This window comes from Mytilus trossulus, chromosome 5 (assembly GCF_036588685.1).
Source record: "Mytilus trossulus isolate FHL-02 chromosome 5, PNRI_Mtr1.1.1.hap1, whole genome shotgun sequence".
Taxonomy (NCBI): Eukaryota; Metazoa; Mollusca; class Bivalvia; order Mytilida; family Mytilidae; genus Mytilus; species Mytilus trossulus.
Window position 1 is genome coordinate 42,771,511 of NC_086377.1, and position 21,808 is coordinate 42,793,318.

Here is a 21,808-nt window from a genome sequence, read left to right on the forward strand (position 1 = left end):
GAATAACAAATACCCAAACTCATAAGAAGGTCAAATCCAACTCAAACATAATTAAGGTAGGCAGATGACTTACTGTTGAATTATTAACCTGTCAAAATACTCCAAATTGTTACATCATGTACCTTTTTTAGTCCCAATATAGATTTGAAATCCAGGAAGAATGTGTTGAAAGATATCATGTTGTATTGTGTATATCTTTGTATAGTTATTGTAGCAAAAAATCAGATGAATGTTTCATTTATTGAATGATATTCTTTTTTTATACGCAAACTTTTATATATTTGTTTATGTTATTTGTTAGGAATTTGATATTCCATATTTCTTATATTAGACATCCAAAAACATAGTCCCATTCATCCTGAGAATTCCCTATACAATTAGATTTTATTGGGCGATTAAACAGCAATTCAAAAAGATATCAACCATTGCAAGAATTGTAGGACATTTAAGATTATTATTGTGTTTGGCTAACTGTAACTGTAAACTGTATTGTTATTAGAATGTTAATCAAATAATGAACTGTATATGTAGGTGCAATCATACATGTTTTATAAATATAAAGAATAAAGAATTTGCATAATTGTAATTTAGTCTAGTCTTCAGTTCATAAACATATGTATTTTTGAAAAATCAATTATTAATAATCTTAATTGGCTGTCAGGCGGTCAATCTGTCTTTTTTAATATTTATTGAATATTCTCATAAAAAAACACTACCAAAATCTCTAAACTGTCTTTTTTGGTCTCGTGTACGACGTAAGTATCAAAATGGGGGACAAGCATGCAAATCCAGCTGTGGTGGACTAATCCTTTTTGTACAATAATTAGGCTGTTCATTTTCTTTTTTGAATTGTTTTACCAAAGTGTAATATTGGCCTTTTATAACTGACTATGGTGTATGACCCTTACTCATTTTTTAAGGCCCTGCAATGACCTATTGCTAGTAATTTTTGTGTCATATGGTCTTGTGAAGAGATATCTCAATGGCAACCGTGCCACATCTTTCTTTATATATATAAAAACTACTTAGCGTCATATTTCTGAAGGTAAAAAGATTGGATGTATCTATAACTTGTATACAGATGTCTTATCTGCGGAAGTTTCTGTTTGTCATAATGTCCTATGATCTTTGATCTCATTTTGTCACGGTTCAGCAACTAATAAAAGATTGGCACATGGATTTAATTCTTTTATGAGTTTATATGTAACTATATTTAGGTTATGTGATCCTTGTAAGGCCTTTATGTCTGTCAAAAACTGATTTTGACCAATTTTATCAATGATCGATATTCTTATTTTACGATATGATGTTTGTTTTTTTCTACGGTCGGGTTGTTGTCTCTTTGACACATTCCCCATTTCCATTCTCAATTTTATTCTCCGAAACCTATGTAGGTCAACAGTAATTGGTGAATGTCCTGATTGTAAGTGTTGTGAATTAGTTAAGTTTCAGTTATGTCTATTTTATACTCTTTTATTTGGTTAATATTTTAGTACCATTTTACATAACAATAGACCCGCAACGTCGTCACTTGATGGCGTCTCTATGTATATCATTAACTCCATGTAAAGCACACGAAATATTGAACACGACTTTGAGTTTATAGCCATTACTCGTCATTACTCGCCTTTATTATATAAACGTTCAGAACAGTAAGGTATGATTCATGCATTCTTAGCAGGTAACATTTGATTATGCCCTCATTTACATGGTTCATTGGTAAATACTCATTATAAGTTTTCTGATTAGATCTTTCTCAAAGATACTAAAATCAGTAGTTGTACTATATTTGGTGTATGAAATAACAAAAATACCGAACTCAAAATAACATTCAAAAACTGTGTCCATTATCGATTGGCAAAATCACTGCCTTCATCTTCCTGATTTGATAGAGGCATCTGTATGTAGAAAACGGTGGATTAAACCCGGCTTCATATCTTGGATTACATCTTACTTGAATGACAGTCCTATATAATTCTTTTAATTGACAATTAGTGAAAAAAAATCCAAAATATGGGAAACATCAATCACCATTGTATTCTTATCCTAATCATTATAAAAAAAAAACAACTCTGTCAACAATGAAAAATAAAAGGGTATAACGAGCACACAAGTACAAATGCAAGACAAAAGTAGAAAAATGACTATAGCAGAATAACGCAATGGCAGCGCTTTATACATACCGGGAATAATAAAACAACACTATGAGACGTAATGAAAATGATACACAAAGGCAGTACATAGAATTGTATGCTTCGACAAAATCTTATATTAATTGTAAAGTTGATTTGAAATATTCCATCTTCTTGGTTTTATGGTTCAATCAAATATTATTTGTAAACGGCACATATTGCGTGGTCTAGTTTCAATTACCTTTCTCCATGTCGAACAAGATAAATCAACCCAATTTATAATGTTAATGTCTCGCCCAATATATTATGGATATTTACAACAGTATCAAAACGATTTCAGAATGACACATTTCTTCTTCCTATATGGAATGAAATACTACATTCATTACAGGACTATCTTCATTAATGATATCAATGAAATATTTTAAATCTGAATCTACAATTGTACGGAAATGATATATATCTTGACCTTCAGGATAAGGCTTCATGGGTTCCCTGTTCAATAACATTGTCATAGATGCCAGGATTGAAATATTTGCACCAGACGCACGTTTCTTCTCATTAGTGACTCTTGAATAAAAAATAAAAAAGACATACAAAAATAATATAAAAGTACAAAGTTTAAAGGTATTGGGGTCCAAAAAGGCGTAAAAGTTTTCCCAAATATATACAAATAAGGTAACCTATTTCTAAGATACTGCATACATCTAAGAACATGGTCAAGTATTGACTTTGTCAGTATCCTTATTTGATTAAGAGTTTCATAGAGACGCCAAGCCTACAATCTACTTATTTAATTTCAAGCTTATAGACTATTATTACTCCTGTGCTTTAAAAACGTACATTATTATAGAAGTTCACGAGTAAAATACAGCCCTGTGATGCAGGTTTCAGAAATGACCAATCATGAAAACACTCTGACTAATTGATAATTGAATCTGCAACTAATGGATACATGGTTAACATGTGTAATAAACTAGTGCAACACGGAAACATAAAATCTATGAGAAAAACTTTGATTGATTTTATATGATGTGTTTTGCTGTACTATATGTATGTATAAAGCAAATTCACAAAAGTACTGAATTCAGAAGAGAATCCAATCGGAAAGTCCATAATCAAATGGCAAAATCAAATGACAGAACATATAAAAAACGAATGGACAAGAACTGTCGATCATATTCCTGACTTGGTACAGGTGTTTTCAAATGTAGAAAATGGTGGATTAAATCTGGTTTTGAAGCGCTAAACCTCTCACTTTGATGACAGCCTCGCCAACCATGGCTAAAGATAGAAAATAGGGTTTTTGGCTTATACCTCTGAAACTAAGATATTAAGAGCAAAACGAGGAGGTTAAGAAATATTTTCTCTAAATTTTTAGACAAGTCAGACATGTTGCTGGGTTGCTGCCTCTGACTTCATAATTTTAAGAAAATTTTGCCGTTTTTGGTTATCATCTGAAACTTATTATAGATAAAGATAAACTGTAAACAGCAACAATGTTCAGCAAATTTAATCTACATATAAGTCAAGATGACAAAAATTGTCAATTGACCTCGTTAACGAGTAATTGCCCTTTATCGACTATGTGAAAACAAGAATTGTAATCTTTTACAAAAATTTTCTCCACTTAATTTACTCCGCCAAATAGAATTAAAACTCGACTTAATTGTCAATATATGATCTTGGTTGTAAATTTATCAGATGACCACTGCAACAGAACTAACACTGCCGCCATGTCTACAAATAGAATAGGGATTTACTATAAAAGTGTATGGGAACTTTGTAAAAAAAACAATTCTAAGTGGTCACAATTTTAACACTTATTTAGATATTGGTAGTTACTTAATATGTAACTGTTGTAAGACTACAATAGGATGACCTGCCAAATAAAACTAAACTTTGCATCAATCATTATTATGATATCTTATTATTTTTAATATGATATCTTATTATATTTATTATGATATCTTATTATATTTATTATGATATCTTACTATATTTATTATGATTTCAATGATGTTTTTATACATTATTTCAAAAATCATTGTAGATAAAGTTGAGCGACACAGGCCTCTAGTTCATAATATTTTATGCAAAAAGGTCAAGTATACTTTGTGTATGGAAATATTTTACAATGTATATGTCAGTCTGGCAGGAGTTATTTGACTGTGACCTCATTTTCGCTGTTCATTTACTTAGTGTTAAGTTTTAGTGTTTTGTTCTGTTTTCTTTGCTGCATTTGGCACAATTTGTAGGAATTTTGAGTACTCGATGCTTTTCAACTTAGTTATAGATATCTATTATTTGTTTTTCTAACTATTTTGATCTGAGCGTCATTGATGAGTTGTATGTAGTCGAAACGCGCGTCTGAGGTATTTAATCATATTTCTAGTGCCTTTCATTACTATTCATGAACTATACCCAAAAGGTCACTATGATTGCCAATGTTTAATTCCCCTGAATGATTCGTTTTAAAGGTCACCAGTATTTGGTGCAGTGTAATTATTGTAATATTTTTGTGAAAGCAGTATTAATTTGTAATTAGGCTAATATTAAATGTTTTTATAATTGCAATTATTCATGTTTTATAGATGTAAAGAATAAATAATTTGTATAAAATGATTTTCCGTTTTGTTATAACATGGCAACGGCAGTGCAAATTGTTTTTAAAGAGCGTTAAGAAAGTGAAGCATTTTGATGTTTCATATCTGAATATATAAGGTCTCAATGTCCGAAAGGAGTAGGGTCGGTAAGGACCGATTTTGGCCTCAAATTTCAGTTTCATCTGACGAAAGATTTTGAACACTTTTTCAACACTTAAGTGTCTATTTCATAAGATTCAATTAACTTATGTGAAATATGTTTAGCTTATTTAATCATTAAAAACGATCCGAATGAAGCTCAAATATGAAAAATCTACCAAATATTCGAAAAAATGTCACTTTTCAGATGTTTTTGTCAAAAACGAAAGTGGCCGCATCCTTGTTCATCCTCAATCTTTATATATGTTTATGTATTATCATCAAATACAACTTCCATTTCAATATTTTGGATGAAAATGAATGCGACAACTTTCGTTGTACACGGAAACCGTCTAAAATCTAACTAAAATGTTGGAATTGTGAAGATTTCAGTAATTTAGCATGACTTATTAGTACTAGTACACCATATATGTGCATTGAATTGTCAAAAACAGCCCATATTTATGTAGCAGAACAATTCTACTATCCAATAAATAACTAACATTTTACATTTTATCACTTATGTAAAACTGCTTGGGCCCGAAAAGGGGTCTTACTGGACCTACTCCTTTGTATATGTCCTTGACCTCATGCATGGTTCAGTTACTGCTTAAAAATCAATATTTTTCCTGCGAATTTATTTATAGTTTTTATATGTTTTAGGAGTGGTAGGATAACATCATTTGATGTATGGACTTCTTGCAATATCTGGCAGTAAGACAAAGTTCGCAATTGTTGATTCAAATGTTTTACATGAAAAATTACCATATCCTTAAAGTCAGTACAAGATAAGCACTTAACACTTTTGAAAATAATGTTATACTAGATAACTTAAACATAAGTACCAGACAAAAAACGGATTATTGCATAGCCGTTTCCCTATTGGCCCTGTTATCATTCGACGCTATCCGTGATTATAAAGATAAATAAATAGATAAAAATAAATGAAGATGAGTGCCAATGAGACAACGCTCAATCAGAGTCACAATTTGTAAAATGTTAACCATAATAGGTCAAAATGCGGCCTTCAACACGAAACCTTAACTCACACCGAACAGCAAATCATAAAGAGCATAACAAACCACGTTAGAATATTTGATTGTTCGAATTTAAAGATTACGATAATTTACATAAAATAGAAGTTGAAGGCCGTACAGTGAACTATAGTTGTTATTTTTTGTGTCATTACGTATTTGTTGAATGTTATAGATAACATCACCATTAATAGTATATGCAATCTTTACCACCTTTTTGTTGGGGTAAACATGTGACGGCACTTCACCAATCAAAGTTTCAATAATTTAACATTGGTGCGATAATTGAGAATATATATAAATGCGTAAACGAAGGTAAATTTATAGGGGATTCCTTCGTGAAAAATTACAAAAACATTTGCTTATCAATGATTACATCAAATAACAGAACAATTGGAAATCAACTCTCTTATTCCAAACTCGGGAAAGAATATATATTCTTCCGAAAATTGGCGGCTAAAACCCATTTTAATAGCTAGCTAAACTTTCAACCTCTATGACAGTTCACTCTATATATATAGTTCCGTTGCATTGGTAAACAAAAATGTGAGCAACCAAAAACACTTTATTGGTTCGATCGACATATATTCGGATCATAAAAGTCCTCACATACTATAATACATAGAAAATTGAATATTGGACAACCCAAACCAACAAAAATACGTGTGTTATCAGGCTCTATTTTACTGTATGTATGTTTTTGTAACTTTTTGCTGTCCTTGGTAGAATGAAAAATGTTTCAAATATCGATATCTTACGCTCATCATTTATATATGAAAAATTTAAAATATTCACAGTTGCTGTTTTAGGCCTAAATCTAATAAATATATGTCTGGTATCTTTGATGAGTATTTTGTTTTCAAATACAAAAAAAGAAGAAAAAAGAGAAATAAATAAAAAAGGAAATACCTTACCTTTCAACTATTATTTTACCTGTTTTTTTAATTTTGTAAGCACCAAATTTTCCAAATAATCGATTGTCGCGATACATTGTATATTCAAGTATCATGTCTTTTTATACTGTTTCACCTAAGATTAACCTTAACAAAATTGTTTAAAAAAATTAAATTATAATGGAACAACAGGTGTGGTAACAATTCATTTGTTTTAAATTTACAAACTAAAAAAAAAAATAAGTGACAATTTTCTTTCTTTTTGAACGTATGCTTAATACTGTCGATCTTAATCTTTTCAGCAACAATGTTTAATATGCATTACTATACGCCTACTGTAAGTTGCTTACATCATTTGTGGATAGCTGTCTCATTTAGGATCACACCACATTCTCGTTATATTCATAATAAGAAAAGATACATGTAGTTATATATAAACATGTGTATTATGGTTGAGATCACACAAAACATGTTTTACGCCGCCGCAAATTTGCGCCTGTCGCAAGCCAGGAGCCTCTTGCTTTTGCTAGTCTTGTATGTTTTTTTTCCAAATTTTAGTTCTTTTATATGTTACATGACACATATATCAACAAAGGACTATTTTGAAAGTTTCTCATATGCAAACTCCAGACATCAATTAAACTAATCCTAAAATTATGTCTTCATCATATGAAAAAAAAGTACTATTCCTCCCGTTAGTGGTTTAGTATTATACCATCATAAAATATATAAGAAAAACATAACCTGTATCATGCCAGCAAATGATTTTAGAATAAATAATGTATTATTGGAAATGATCTTATTATGCTTGAAAACAAAAGCATGTATTGAAACGGTTCGACAAAAACTTATTAAGTAGGAAAGTTTTAAGTAAAACAGAGGAACCTTTAATGGACACCAGACATGACTCAGTTAATTAATGTAGTTGAAGGCAATAAGCGTAATATGTATCTGCCTGAAAGAAAAAATCAACGTTGTTTTAGTTCTCATTTACCTCAAAATGATATTGTCATTAAATAGCATTAACGTACCCTTTTATATTTTCCTTATAAAATAATGTTAGTGTTGAATTGCAATAAAAGATGCTACAGAAGTTTCGTACGCACGAAATTATTAAACGTGTTGTTTTCAATTTTTTACATCACTGGGTCGATGCCTCTGCTGGTGGAATTTGGCTATTTGTTTTAGGTATTTTTGACATTAAGTTCTTCAACAGTTTCGGTACTTAAACATCTTCGGATTTCAAATGTTTGGCTTTGAGCGTTCCTGATGAAAGTTAATCAAGAAAAGCGCGTAAGACGCAAGAAATTATTAAACGTGTTGTTTTCAATTTTTTACCGATGATCAAGTTTTGTAACTAAAAGAAGTATGCCACAGTAGTGTACCTAAGACCAAATAACGTTACTCCATTTGATGGACACATCACGGTAACACCATACAACTACGGAATCGCAAGATGTGCAAAGTGAGCAAAACCGGATGTGACGACAGGGTGACATTACCTGTTGAACCTTGTTACCCGACCAATCAAAATAAAAATAATTGACAGTAACAACAAATGACTAATAAATAAACTCATCATAGAAACCAGGATTACATTCTATATTTACGCCAGAATACCGAATTTATAATCGCAAATTTAGTGGCAAAATGACTTAATTAGAGCCAACGTATTCTAAATCTTACGTTTGACGTTTGACGCAGGCTTAACGATGAACAAACCAAAAATACTAACGAAACCTTAATGTGAAACCCAACACCTTAAATAAAATTAATTTGGCTCGTTTAATTTTCATAATCATTTGACAAAATATTAACTTTGACCCTTTGAATAAAACAAATAAAATTTTCAAAACAAATGAACCAATCACTTTCACAGAAAAAAATGTTGGATACAAAGCAGTTTGACAAACACTAATTTTGATCATTGAGAAGCAATATATTTCATGAACAATACAACGTGATCAAAACGTTTAGCTGATTTTACAAAGTTATCTCCCTGTAGTGTTAGGTACCGCCTTAATGCATCACATTAACTTACATTGGAGCAACACTGAGTGAGAAGACAATGTAAAGGTATCCGTTTCTTGTGTGCTGTGTCCTAAATCTTCTGTCTTGTCTTATCAGATGTAACAGTAGTAGGTCCCAGTACATAATAGGGTTCGCTTAAGACTAGCCCTGGATCGTGTAGTGGAGTTCCCGTCCTATTTCGTATCTCACAGATGCTTGTATAGACTTTGAAAAACAAAGATTTAAAAAAACAACTTTTATTATAACAGTGTATAAAATGTAATCAGCATATGATATCAAACAAATTTTACTTATTTATACTATTTATCTAACTTGAAACCAGGTTTCGTGTGACAATTGACCTACCGGTAATATCTATAATATCGCTCTAACAAAAACTTATTTAACAAACAAACTTGACTCTATATAGACCACAATATTGCACAAGTTTGAATATATTGGATTGAAACAATCCTCTCTGGTGCTAAACTGAATAGATTGTATCAAAAAATAGAATTTAATACAATTCCCTCGGTAATTACATAACTGTCGCCTTTAGACATGTACCAATCAATATATATAAAAAAAATATACAGACGTATGTACTAGTAGTAGAAACAGTATGTGTTTTTCTACTTGAATGAACCCTTTACAGTTCACAGGATTACTTCGTAAAATACCTAGCTTTAAGAATGAAATTGAATTACTAAAAGTTCACGCTTCTGCAACAGCTAAATTCCACTTCCGGGTTGACGATAAAATCAGCTGAGAATAAAATGAGAGATTTTAAGCAAATGTGGACCGAAATTTATAATTAACGAAAGGAGATAAAACTAAACATAGGCAGGAAATTCTGAGAAAATTCCGATTACTTTGAGTCCAGAAACTTAGTTAAATTCATATTTGTTACTTAAACTATACCGATAGCAAAAACACAACTGTCACACATAACTCATTATGTAATACAACTATAAACCGCTTATAATCTACATTAAAAAAAAACATTTTACACAAACTTAACAGACTATTTATTACAGTGTATTTAATGTCAACATCGTCAACATTAATTAAACGTAAGTTACACTGTTGTACGGATATTGAACTTTCGTTTATTTTTTTTCTCTGAGCACGTGATTTTCCTATTGATGTGATTTGTTTAAAGCGAAGTACTTATAACATACACTATACACGGAAATTGCAGTTGTTTTTAAGCAATCGTATATCATCTCCTCTTTTACATTGTAACAATAATATTTTTTCAAAGCTCACCTTTGAGACTGCATTAACCTCGAGACAATGAAAACAACGTCTCTTCGATCAGTTTTACTACGGTTAATTATAATAATTCTAATATTTCAACCAGTGTGTTTAGGATATAAAAAACACATTTTAAAGAAAGGTCGTGAGCGGGGAAGTACTAAAGGTAAGGTTGCCTATGTTTAATTGCCTACCGGTTGACAGAATATTGGTACAGCAAATTTCTAAACTTGAAACAAATCAAACAAAAAAACAAAGGTCTGATCTATAGGAAAAAATAAATGAAAAACAAATTATCAGCCCAGTAGTCAACACTTCGGTGTTGACATGAATAACAACCATGTGGTCATTTTCATATATTTCCTGTTTACAAAACAAGGCATAGCTTACTTTAGCCGTATTTGGCACAACTTTTTGGAATTTTGGACCCTCAATGCTCTTCAACTTTGTACTTGTTTGGCTTTATAAATATTTTAATATGAGCGTCACTGATGAGTCTTATGTAGACGAAACGCGCGTCTGGTGTATTAAATGATCATCCTGGTACCTTTTGATAACTTTATCTGACAAAATCAAAGACAACCACTGAAGCTTATGACAAGGCCATACTGCATGTAGTTATGTTAGCACTGATTGGATACTGAATGTAGTTTTGTTAGCACTGATTTGATACTGAATGTAGTTTTGTTAGCACTGATTGGATACTGCATGTAGTTATGTTAGCACTGGTTTGATACTGAATGTAGTTTTGTTAGCACTGATTTGATACTGAATGTAGTTTTGTTAGCACTGATTGGATACTGAATGTAGTTTTGTTAGCACTGATTTGATACTGAATGTAGTTATGTTAGCACTGGTTTGATACTGAATGTAGTTATGTTAGCACTGATTAGATACTGAATGTAGTTATGTTAGCATTGATTGGATACTGAATATAGTTATGTTAGCACTGATTGGATACAATATTCAAAACTCTTACCAAGGTGCCAAATTGATAATCTTTTTGATATTTTAAAATGTATTCTTCCCTTAAAAAATTTGGTTACTAGTAATAGTCGTCATTATACCTCACTGTCAATCACATTGCTTACAAATTATTAATTATACAAATGAATATAAAATTTTTAGAACTAAAATGTGACGACATAGCCATAATTGGTGCCGGAATAGCCGGTACGTACGCTGCATGGCGATTACGACATCAAAATAAACGAATATCTATATACGAATACTCAGACCGGGTTGGAGGAAGATTATACACAGTTAAGTTTCCAGATATCCCGGATATAAATGTGGAGTTAGGTGGAATGAGATATTTACGGAGATGTAAGTTTAAAACTTTTGGTATACTTATTTATTCATATTAGAAAATAGCACGTTTTCTATGAAACAAAATAGCACTGTATCATGTTTATTTCATAAAACATGACACAAACATGTTACAGATATACTCAGGTTAAATTCACAAAAATCTAAAAACTGAAAACTGATACTTTAAGTCAGAAGAGCATTAGTTAAGGAACGAAATACTAACCTTATTTATAGCATATGGTAGACCTTTCCATGATGTTTGATTCATATAACAAAAATAGCTGATAAAAGCTGACTTAAACTTGTACCTTATAATTATTTGCAAAGGTATTATTATGGTCTTAAATAGCAAAAAAACACCATCTAGAGTCTTCTTAAAATTTGGTAAATGATATTGAAGTTTCATATGAGAAGAAAAAGGTAGTTATTGGCCAAAACTCTAAAATTTAAGACTTGTGTGTGTTTAGTTTTATTGTTTTGTTCAAATAATAGTTTTCTAATATTGTTTTGCGTCTACTCACTGAACGTGTTACATTATTATTTGCGGGTCAATGATCTCTATCTGGATTTAATGACTGCGATGGATACCAATTAGTGGCGTTGAGGTTTTCCCGCTCTTTCGTAGGAGTGTTGTCTCTTTGTCACATTCCAGTTTTCCTTTTTTCATTTTGACTATACATTCGGGCTTTTCATTGATTTTTTTAATAACTATTTGATTTAAAACTTTATGATTTTTAGTTTCATAATCTGTTTATTGATATACTTTTTAGCACATGTATTACTACATGACACTATAATACAGTTAGGGCTTCCGATCAAAAGATTCGGTTTAGGGTGTGGACCATCACCTGACACCACTATCTATGTACGAGGAGTCCACTTGCGTTTTGACGAATTGGGTGGTAATAAAACCCCATACAGACTGCCACCCAACGAGAAGAAAACAGTTAGTCAACTTACATGGTACATATTTTAAACAAATAAATAGGTGTAGAGGTAATAGTTGGAAAACTGAAAGAAAATACAATGAAATTTAAAAAATTAGGTACTAATTAGGGTTTAAAAGAGAAAATTTCCATGGAATATTGATATAAGAAGTAAAGAGAAAGAACCACTTTGAAAGGATTGTGTATGACTATAGAAAACATAATTTCGACCAGCAATTAATAGAAGCGACCATTACGAAAAGACAAAAAATGAAACAAACTTGGATCACATGCAATTAAGTTTGATGATTGCGTTTAATGAAATCACCTTTAACAATCAAATTGGTTTACAGTGAACATGCATCATGAATAAAGGTGATAATTTTATAGATAAAACTATAAAAAATATATTGATGCACTTAACATAAGAACAAAATGAAAAGCTAGGGTAAACCAGAAATCAAGGTCTAAGGAAAATCCAAGTTAAAAATATATGAGCATTTGTGTACGATCTTAACGAAAGGTTAAAGGAAAGATTAGCAGACAAAATCGTTAGTGTTGTGAGATTGACTTTTGTAACTTTTTGCATTTGAGTGGCATTGGTGGTTATTGTGTAGACGAAAAACGTGTGCAAAATTCTTATCATGATGTATGTTATGAGTTAATTTATATGTAGATGTATTTTTTATGACATTTACGAGCATAGATATATACTTAAAAGAATATTTCTCTGGTTTCTTGCTAATAATAACTCCTGACTTCATACAAATGAAAATAATGTTTCTATTTTTTTATCGTTCAAATAAGGGAGGTATTTAGTAATTACACCGATGTTCTTACAACTAATGTTCCAGAAACTTATAAAAAGTTTTTCGTCAGAGATAGGAGTGGTGTACCCATGTATAAACAAAGGTATGTGTTTATAATGATATTGGACATGTTGGATGACGTCGTTGTTAATAATTTATTTGATATGAAAGCAATTAACGATCATATTTGTATACAGATTGCAAAGCAAAATGGTTTGACCATACGCTCTTCAAAGCTGACAAAAGACATTTGATATAAAATGCGGTAGGCATTGTGTATTGCCATGCGAAGATAACATTGAGAATGACAATGGAGAATATGTCAAAGAGACAACAACTTAACCAAAAAGCAGACAACAGCCGAAGGGAACCAATGGAATCAACGAGTATGATCCCGCGTGAAGTTCATTACGCCATTTATTTTGAAATATAGAGTAGTAGGCATTTTTTGGTAAATTATTGGTCAGGGAGCTAATTTTTAAGTCATATGTTTTCCAAAACAAAGATTCGACGTGTGTATATAAAGTGGAATTTTCTATAATTTTGCCTTCAACTACTTCACAATCTTAAGATATAGATATAGAATATGATATGCAATCATCAATCAATATGGTTTGATTCGACACTTTTTGCTGGATTACACAAATGGTCAGAAAAGTAATTTTGCAACTGAGAATTGGCTCAATTCTAAGGTCCAAATTTTTTTTTTCAGTGTCGAGTCTATTTATCATAAATATTTAAGCGTTGAGGCACAAAAGTACATTAGAGAAACTACTGCCTTTTATTCCTTATTAACGGAAGATAGTGCCTCACTTGCAGTTCAAACAGCACCACCGTCTACAGAAAGTGAGGAATGTTTGACCGTGGCAACGGGATTTTCTTCCATTCCTAATGAACTACTTCGACAATTTTTACGTGTAGGTAAAAGGTGAGATCTATTTGGATCATTTATAGTCTGCACATGTATTCTAAAACAGTGGTTGTTTTTTAGAGGGCGACGTTGTTCCTTATGGAAAATAAATATATTAGATACATTATGAGTTTATTTGTTTAAACACACATTTTTCTAAAGTGAGATGTGCAAGGACAAAAAAGTGTTCAACTTATTTCATATAACAAATATTCGGTTCCATTTAATACATCATTTTTATTTGATATTTGAAGATATTGATACTAAAGATTCGTTATACTAATTAAGTAAAATTTGTTGATACATTTTTATGGTAAAATCGTTGATTTCCACCATAAAGATTACATGGAGTAATGACAAGCAGATCATTTTTTTCTGACAAAATGTAATGTTAAGGGACATATTAAAACTTATAATTACTATAAAATAGTTAAATATATGACAAAAAAAAATCTAAAATAGGCTGATTATATCGGCAATATTTTATATTTTCTTTCATGTTTGCATATTATGTCAAACATAATTCAATAAAATGTTGCTATTTGTTGAAGGCATTCTATCAAGTATAATCATGACCTCAAGGCTATCAGAAGAAGACGTGACGGATATTACAACTTATTTTTCGAACCTACGTTCTCCAATAGCAGGAATTCAAGGGTAATTTATGTCATGGCTGTATTTCTGATAATAACAAATCATTAAGCGTATACAACCAGGTGTTCAAGATGGTATTACCAACCAAGAAGTCAGCACTTCGGTGTCGACTAGCATATTAATTATATTGTTAATTAAGCAAATTACCTGTTGACAAAATTTTTCGTAAGGCTAATGTTTGTCTTATTCCAGGAACAGATTACCTTAGTCGTATTTGGCAAAAATGGAATTTGAGTCCTCCATACTTTTCAACTTTGGCTTTATAACTTTTTAGATCTGAGCGTCACTGATGAGTCTTATAAAGACGAAACGCGCGTCTGGCGTATTAAGTTGTACCTTTGATAATTATTTACAAATAATTTAAGCGTCTACAATCAGGTTTCTTACAGGGTATCACCAACCCAGTAGTCAGCACTTCGGTGTCGGCATGCATAATAATTATATGGTCAATTTAGTAAATTTCCTGTTGACAAAACTTTACAATTTTCGTAAATCTAATAATTTTCTTATCCCTGGAATAGATTACCTTAGCCGCATTTGGCACAACGTTTTGGAATTTTTGGGTCTTAAACTTTGTACTTGTTTGGCTCTATAACTTTTTTGATCTGAGCGTCACTAATGACTCTTTTATAGATGAAACGCGCATCTGGCGTATTAAATTATAATTCTAGTACCTTTTAAATAAACTCATCATAGATACCAGGACTAAATTCAGTATATACGCCAGACGCGCGTTTCGTCTACAAAAGACTCATCAGTGACTCTCGAATCCAAAAAAGTTAAAAAGGCCAAATAAAGTACGACGTTGAAGAGCATTGAGGACCAAAATTCCTAAAAGTTTTGCTAAATACAGCTAAGGTAATCTATGCCTGGGGTAGAAAAGACTGTTGAGCCATCATTTTCCTTTGAAAATTCATGTACTTGTCATGAATATGGCAGTTCGTTTTCAATTGTTTCGTTGAATGATAGCTTTTAAGGTGGTAGATCTAGGTTAAGGGAAATAACTCTTAAAATCATCAGTACGTTTGTGTTAGCCATATTCATAAATATGTTTTAAGCTTCTAGGATACATAGATTATTTTCAATCTGCTTCAGGAAAATGCTTAAAATACATTAATAAAACTTGACTATTACAAACGCATCACTGAATTAAAGAGTTATCTCCTGTACCAAGGTCTACCCTCTTAATTTTGTAAGTTTTTATGGACTTTCCTGTAATGAGTTCTCCCTGTAATTTGGTATTCCTGTTTTGAGATACTTTTACCTATGATACAAATCCTTTATTTGTGCAAAATACTATATGCTTTCAATACCAATTGAATATTATGATATAGCAATATAAAAAAAAAGAAGATGTAGTATGATTGCAAATAAGACAACTATACGACAGAAAGCTTACTTTCGGCCGATATGTAAAAACATCCCTTTGTTATCTTTCACATCTCTGGCACGTTGTTCAGAGTCTAATTTGAAAAGAAAAACAAGATGCCAAGAGAATCTAAGATTATAAAAGAGGAGAATTATCATTATCTCTTTTTTCATGCAGATATATCTAATGTCCAAACACACATACATTACCCAACGTATGGAACTCCAAGATTAATTAAAATAGTAGGTATCGCGCACAAATTGATAAAACCAAACAATCCATTAAAACAACCAACAGAACGACAGGAAGAACTGACTTGGTACAGGAAGATAAAAAGTGTGGATTAAACCTGGTTAAAGCGATAGCTTAACATGATATGTACACTTAGCCCTGCAGAAGATTTAGTGACTTATTTCAAATGTATTTTTTTTAATTGATATAAAATACATCAAAAAACATAAAAACAAACCTAATCTCGATTTGTATCCAGTTGTAAGAAATTTACCTGAGACGTCACTTTTCGTGGCGTTGATTCATTCGTATGACACATAGTTCGTTATTCTATTGTGCTTTTTGTGTTGTCAACTTACTTCAGGTATGCTTTGTTATTCAGTGTTAAGCATATCAAAATAGACTATTATATTGTTAACCTATGTATTTCGCTGTCCTGATTATTCTTGCATTTATTTGTACTGTGTTCTTAAACATTGCAAGGTTTGGCTAGCCACAAAACCAAGTTCAACCCACAATTTTTACGCCCCACCTACAATAGCAGTCTGGTCTATGCGTCCGTTTGTCTGTTTGTTTGTTTATCTATCCGTCTGTCCCGCTTCAGATTAAAGTTTTTGGTTAAGGAAGTTTATGATGAAGCTGAAGTCCAATCAACTTGAAACTTAGTACACATGTTGTTTGTGATATGATCTTTTTAACTTTACAGCAAAATTAGACTTTTGACCCCAATTTCACGGTTCACTAAACATTGAAAATGAAAATGCAAGTTTCAGATTAAAAGTTTGTGGTCAAGGTAGTTTTTGATGAAGTTGAAGTCCATTCAACTTGAAACTTGTTCCCTATGGTATGATCTTTTACATTTTAATTCAAACTTAGATGTTTCACCCGATTTCACGGTCCATTGAACATGGAAAATGATAGTGCGAGTGGGGCATCCATGTACTTTGGACACATTCTTGTTGGTTTAACTTTTTACTTATTTGGCTTACTTACTATTTTGATCTGAGCATCATTGATGAGTCTTATGAAAACAAAACGCGCGTCTGAGGTAATAAATTATATGCCTGGTCTCTTTGTTTTATTTAGACAGTCACAATCCATACCAACACAGCCATAGCATGCCAATACCGAAGCATTATATTATAACTACTTATAATTGACGGATGGTTGTTTTTTGTATAATATATTATGTAATATTCATACAGAAAATCTGTTTTCATTTCAGTCAAAATGCAAAATTAAAAAGTGTGCAAAGAAAGTCATCCTTGCAACCAATAGATTGTCACTCGAAAAACTGGACTGGCAGGGTCTTTACCAACCTCTTATACGGGAATATATAACCAAAGCAGTAAAAGATATGCCTGCAGCAAAGCTTTATTTCAGTTACGATTCTCCCTGGTGGAGGAAATCTCCGGTTTATTCTGACTATATAAAATCAGACACTCCGTTTAGAAAAACGTACGATTTCGGTACATCAATTCTTAATTCCCCAAAGTCTGTACTACAGGCAATGTACGCAGATACAAGTCTATCTTACTGGGAGGAACTATTGAACAGAGCGAACGGAAACGAAACTTCTGGAAATGGAACTGAACTTGATCAAGTAATAAAGAAGTATATGTCAGATATATATACAATTCCTATCAACACTATACCACGACCAACAAATGCTGCTTGGATGGTTTGGAAGAATTATCCATACGGTGGTGCATGGCAGACATGGAGACCGGGATATATATTGCCGATAGTTGAAAGGGCAATGACAAAACCATCAGTCAGTGATGATGTCTTTGTGGTTTCAAATGCTTTTAATGTTCGTTCTTTTTCATATTGGAGTAACGGAGCTTTACAGTCTGTTGAGCTAGCTATGCCATATTTTGGTTTGAAACGTCTTGAAAAATAAATCTTTAACACCGAACTTCTAGCATACATTCATTTTTAGCCTACAAGCGGTTTAAAACTATGCGATGTAAACGATATATCACGGAAAGCCGTGTTAAAATATCCAAACTTATATAAATATTGATACAATTTGCCTCCGGTGTCTGCTTCAAGTGATCAGCAACAAAAAGAAACAATTACATTGAGAATAAAAAAAAAACAGCAGCGTTTTAATAACCCCCTCAACATTGAGAAAAGTGATTGTTGGTTACAATGCAAATTTCCATATAAGGTAGACATCATTCCGAATCAAAATTGATCAATATATGTTCGAACTTTTACAAAACATTTCTTATACAGTTTTTTGATACATATTTCAGAAGCAAAAATGTAGGGTTGAGGGTGCTTAAAATCAGTGAAGAATTATTTGAGAATGCGAATGTGAACTTTTACCAATTATTTTTACAGTGTAATTTCTTTCCTCTACTTGCTTTTTGAGGCATAAAACGTGACGAAATACACTTTGAAAGGGTATACAAAAAATGACAAGTAACACATTTTATATATAACCAAGTTTTTAGGTGAATTGTCAGCCGTGAGGTATTTCGGCCCATTAAACTCTTTGAATAAGTGACTTTTTATGATTTGTCACTCCACTATTCAGTTTCAGTTTCTTTCTTTTGAAAATCGATGATTTATTACATGGACACGGTGTCTTCTGATACGGCAGGCGTCCCCTCATCGCTAGACATGACTAACATCTCAAACATGACTCATTCAGATCATCATAATAGTGACAATAGCAATATTTCACATGTACAGCCATGTTCATATAAAAAAGAAGATGTAGTATGATTGCCAATGAGACAACTATCCACAAAAGACCAAAATGACACAAACATTAACAATAATAGGTCACCGTACGGCCTTCAACAATGAGCAAAGCCCATACCGCATATAGTCAGCTCCTTAAAGACATTTTGAATTTGATGACTCACAACAACACTAGCATTTCGGAATGTGAGACCAAAGGCTAAAATCACTAGTAATTTAACCACTGAATTGTAAATCGATAAATGTCGTCTACGGATTAGAGTGCAACCTTTGCGGATTGATATACGTCGGTGAAACGAAAATAAGGCTAAACAAACGTATGTACGGTCATAGATCAGACATTACTCAATGCAAACAACATTCTTTACCAGCGTTTCAATCAGCCCGATCATTCAACCGTTTCTATGACAGTTCGCATTATCGAAAAAATATACCACAGTTATAACGATCATAATCTTGCAACGCCTCTCCATAAAAAAAGAGGATTACTGGATTAGACAATTGTGAACTGCAACACCATATGGTTGCAATGACAAAATTGATTGTATATGTATTCTATGTAGTCCTTCGTGTAGCTCAGTGAATGTGATGCATATTTCCAACTCCTCGACGTAGACGTAGTCATGGTCATCGTCATTATACATCACCTTCTATGCATGATGTCTCTATTAATCAATTGCTGTCATTTATACAAAAGCCGTTAGGTATTCATCACACTCGCACGAAACTTGATTCATCACGCCTCTCTGAACTTCTTTCTCTGTTCAATTTATGTTTGGAAACCACTGTTACAAACCCTCTTTCAAACCAATACACACTTACAGCTTGATTTCGGATATTGCAAGTCACAGACTTTTCAAGCCAGTCCGCATTGGAAAATATGAAAAAGAGAAGAGATCTTTCCCAAATCTTTCATTTACCAACAAAGGTCTCGCTGGAGTCAACTAAGACACTATCCTTCATCATGATTAAGTTCAATTGAAAATACCTCCTTTTTTCATAGATCAGTCCGTACCAATCATTTCTCCATACCTATACCAAACCTATTGTAACTACAATTTTCAATTTTAAACAGGTTTTGCAGAATCTCAATATTGACGACTTCAAGTCTAAGCCTCCTGATTGCACTTGTGCTAGTTTCCAATTCACATATAATCCGGCTGGCTACGTTATTACCGGTGACCTCAACATAGTTTATAACACTTCCCTACGAAATATGTTAGCAAAAGGTCCGAAATATCGTGAGCCTAAATCCCTCAATTTGAAATACAACTTTAAAATGTTGATGGATACAGTCGAGGATTATGCCAGACAATGGGCTAAGCGCGAGATGGAAGACGTAGACACTCTTTCAGAATGGATTAAGGCATTGAGGTCGTTGATACAAATCAGAATAAAGAAACTGAATGGGTCTATTATGCCAATGCTACATCAATCTTTAAAGACCCAAATGTTGCAAAACACTGATCCTTCCAACATGACAAATATGTTGTTGTCCCCGTAGATAAAACCCAAAACAACATCATTTTTGTGTGTGTAAAACTCATTACATTAACTGCTTGATAAACGAATTAGGTATTGACAATTCACCTCGAAACTAAACATATACCCTCACGACACTTACCAAAGAGGAAATCCAAGACAATCATAGATCTGTTCTATGTTCCTTTAGAATTTCAACCAAAGATGAAGAACTTGAATTCCATCACTGTATTGGATACCTAAACTACATAAGTGTTCTTACAAACAACGGTATATTGCTAGGTCTTCCAAGTGCTTTACAAAACCTCTTTCTGAATTATTAACAACTATTTTATCAGCAATCAAAGACGGGCTTCAAAGTTGTTTTGAAACTGCCTATTATAGATATGGTATGAATCAGATGTGGATTCTTAAAAGTTCCAAAAATCGTTTAAAGTACATACAATTTAACTCTCTTTCATCGTGTAATAGTATTCAAGCATTTGACTTTTCTACACTTTACAAAACTATTCCACATTCCAAACTAAAAGTCAAATTGAAAGAATTAGTATTGCTTTGTTTCATAAAAAAGAATGGACAACGTAGATATACAAGTATCTTGTCTTAGGGAGGGATAAATCCTACTTTGTAAATGATCACTCTGATTCAAACAAAAAGTTCTCTGAAACTGACATTATCAAGATGCTTGACTTCTTGAGTGACAACATATTTGTTACGTTCGAAGGACGTGTTTTTCAACAGACTGTCGGCATTCCAATGAGTACAAACTATGCCCCTCTTCTTGCCGACTTGATTCTTTATTATTATGAGGCTAACTTCATACAGGAACTTCTTAGAAAGAAGAACAAGAAGTTAGCAATATCCTTATACTCTACTTTCCGCTACATAGATGATGTTCTTTCACTAAAATATACAAAATGTGGTGAGAATGTTGAACGTATCTATCCCACCGAGCAAGAGATAAAGGATAATACAGATACAGTTGAGTCGGCCTCATATCTTGACTAACATCTAGAAATTGACAATGAGGGTCGATCGAAAACAAAACTTTTCGACAAAAGAGATGATTTCAGCTGTCCAATTGTGAACTCTCCATTTCTTAGTAGCAACAATCCACCAGCACCTGCATACGGGGTATATATTCCTCAATTGATGCGATATTCCCGTGCTTGCATTTTCTATGATGAATTTCTTGATAGAGGTTTGCTGCTCACAAGGATACTATTAAACCAGAGTTCCAAATGGTGAAGTTGAAATCATCCCTTCGTATATTTTACGGACGCCATCACGAGTTGGTTGACCGTTATGGAATAACCGTTTCACAAATGATA

The 21,808-nt window shown here is 32.3% G+C and overlaps 1 protein-coding gene across 1 annotated transcript; it reads left to right on the plus strand.

Annotated features, from left to right (window-relative positions):
- Positions 1-10,036: 10,036 nt before the first annotated feature.
- Positions 10,037-18,199, plus strand: LOC134719655 (L-amino-acid oxidase-like). The gene is made up of 7 exons (XM_063582630.1): positions 10,037-10,236; positions 11,199-11,396; positions 12,152-12,344; positions 13,115-13,219; positions 13,829-14,044; positions 14,578-14,683; positions 17,506-18,199. Exons 1-7 carry the CDS (start codon positions 10,110-10,112, stop codon positions 18,181-18,183), a joined length of 1,623 nt encoding a protein of 540 aa, XP_063438700.1. The 5' UTR covers positions 10,037-10,109; the 3' UTR covers positions 18,184-18,199.
- The last annotated feature ends 3,609 nt before the right edge of the window (positions 18,200-21,808 follow it).

Bases quoted from the DNA above. Each gene is read 5' to 3' on its own strand.
- LOC134719655 (XM_063582630.1), top strand. From the start codon at position 10,110: ATGAAAACAACGTCTCTTCGATCAGTTTTACTACGGTTAATTATAATA. The intron at 11,397-12,151 runs GTAAGTTTAAAA...TATACTTTTTAG, and splicing joins AATGAGATATTTACGGAGAT to CACATGTATTACTACATGAC. The intron at 12,345-13,114 runs GTACATATTTTA...CGTTCAAATAAG, and splicing joins ACAGTTAGTCAACTTACATG to GGAGGTATTTAGTAATTACA.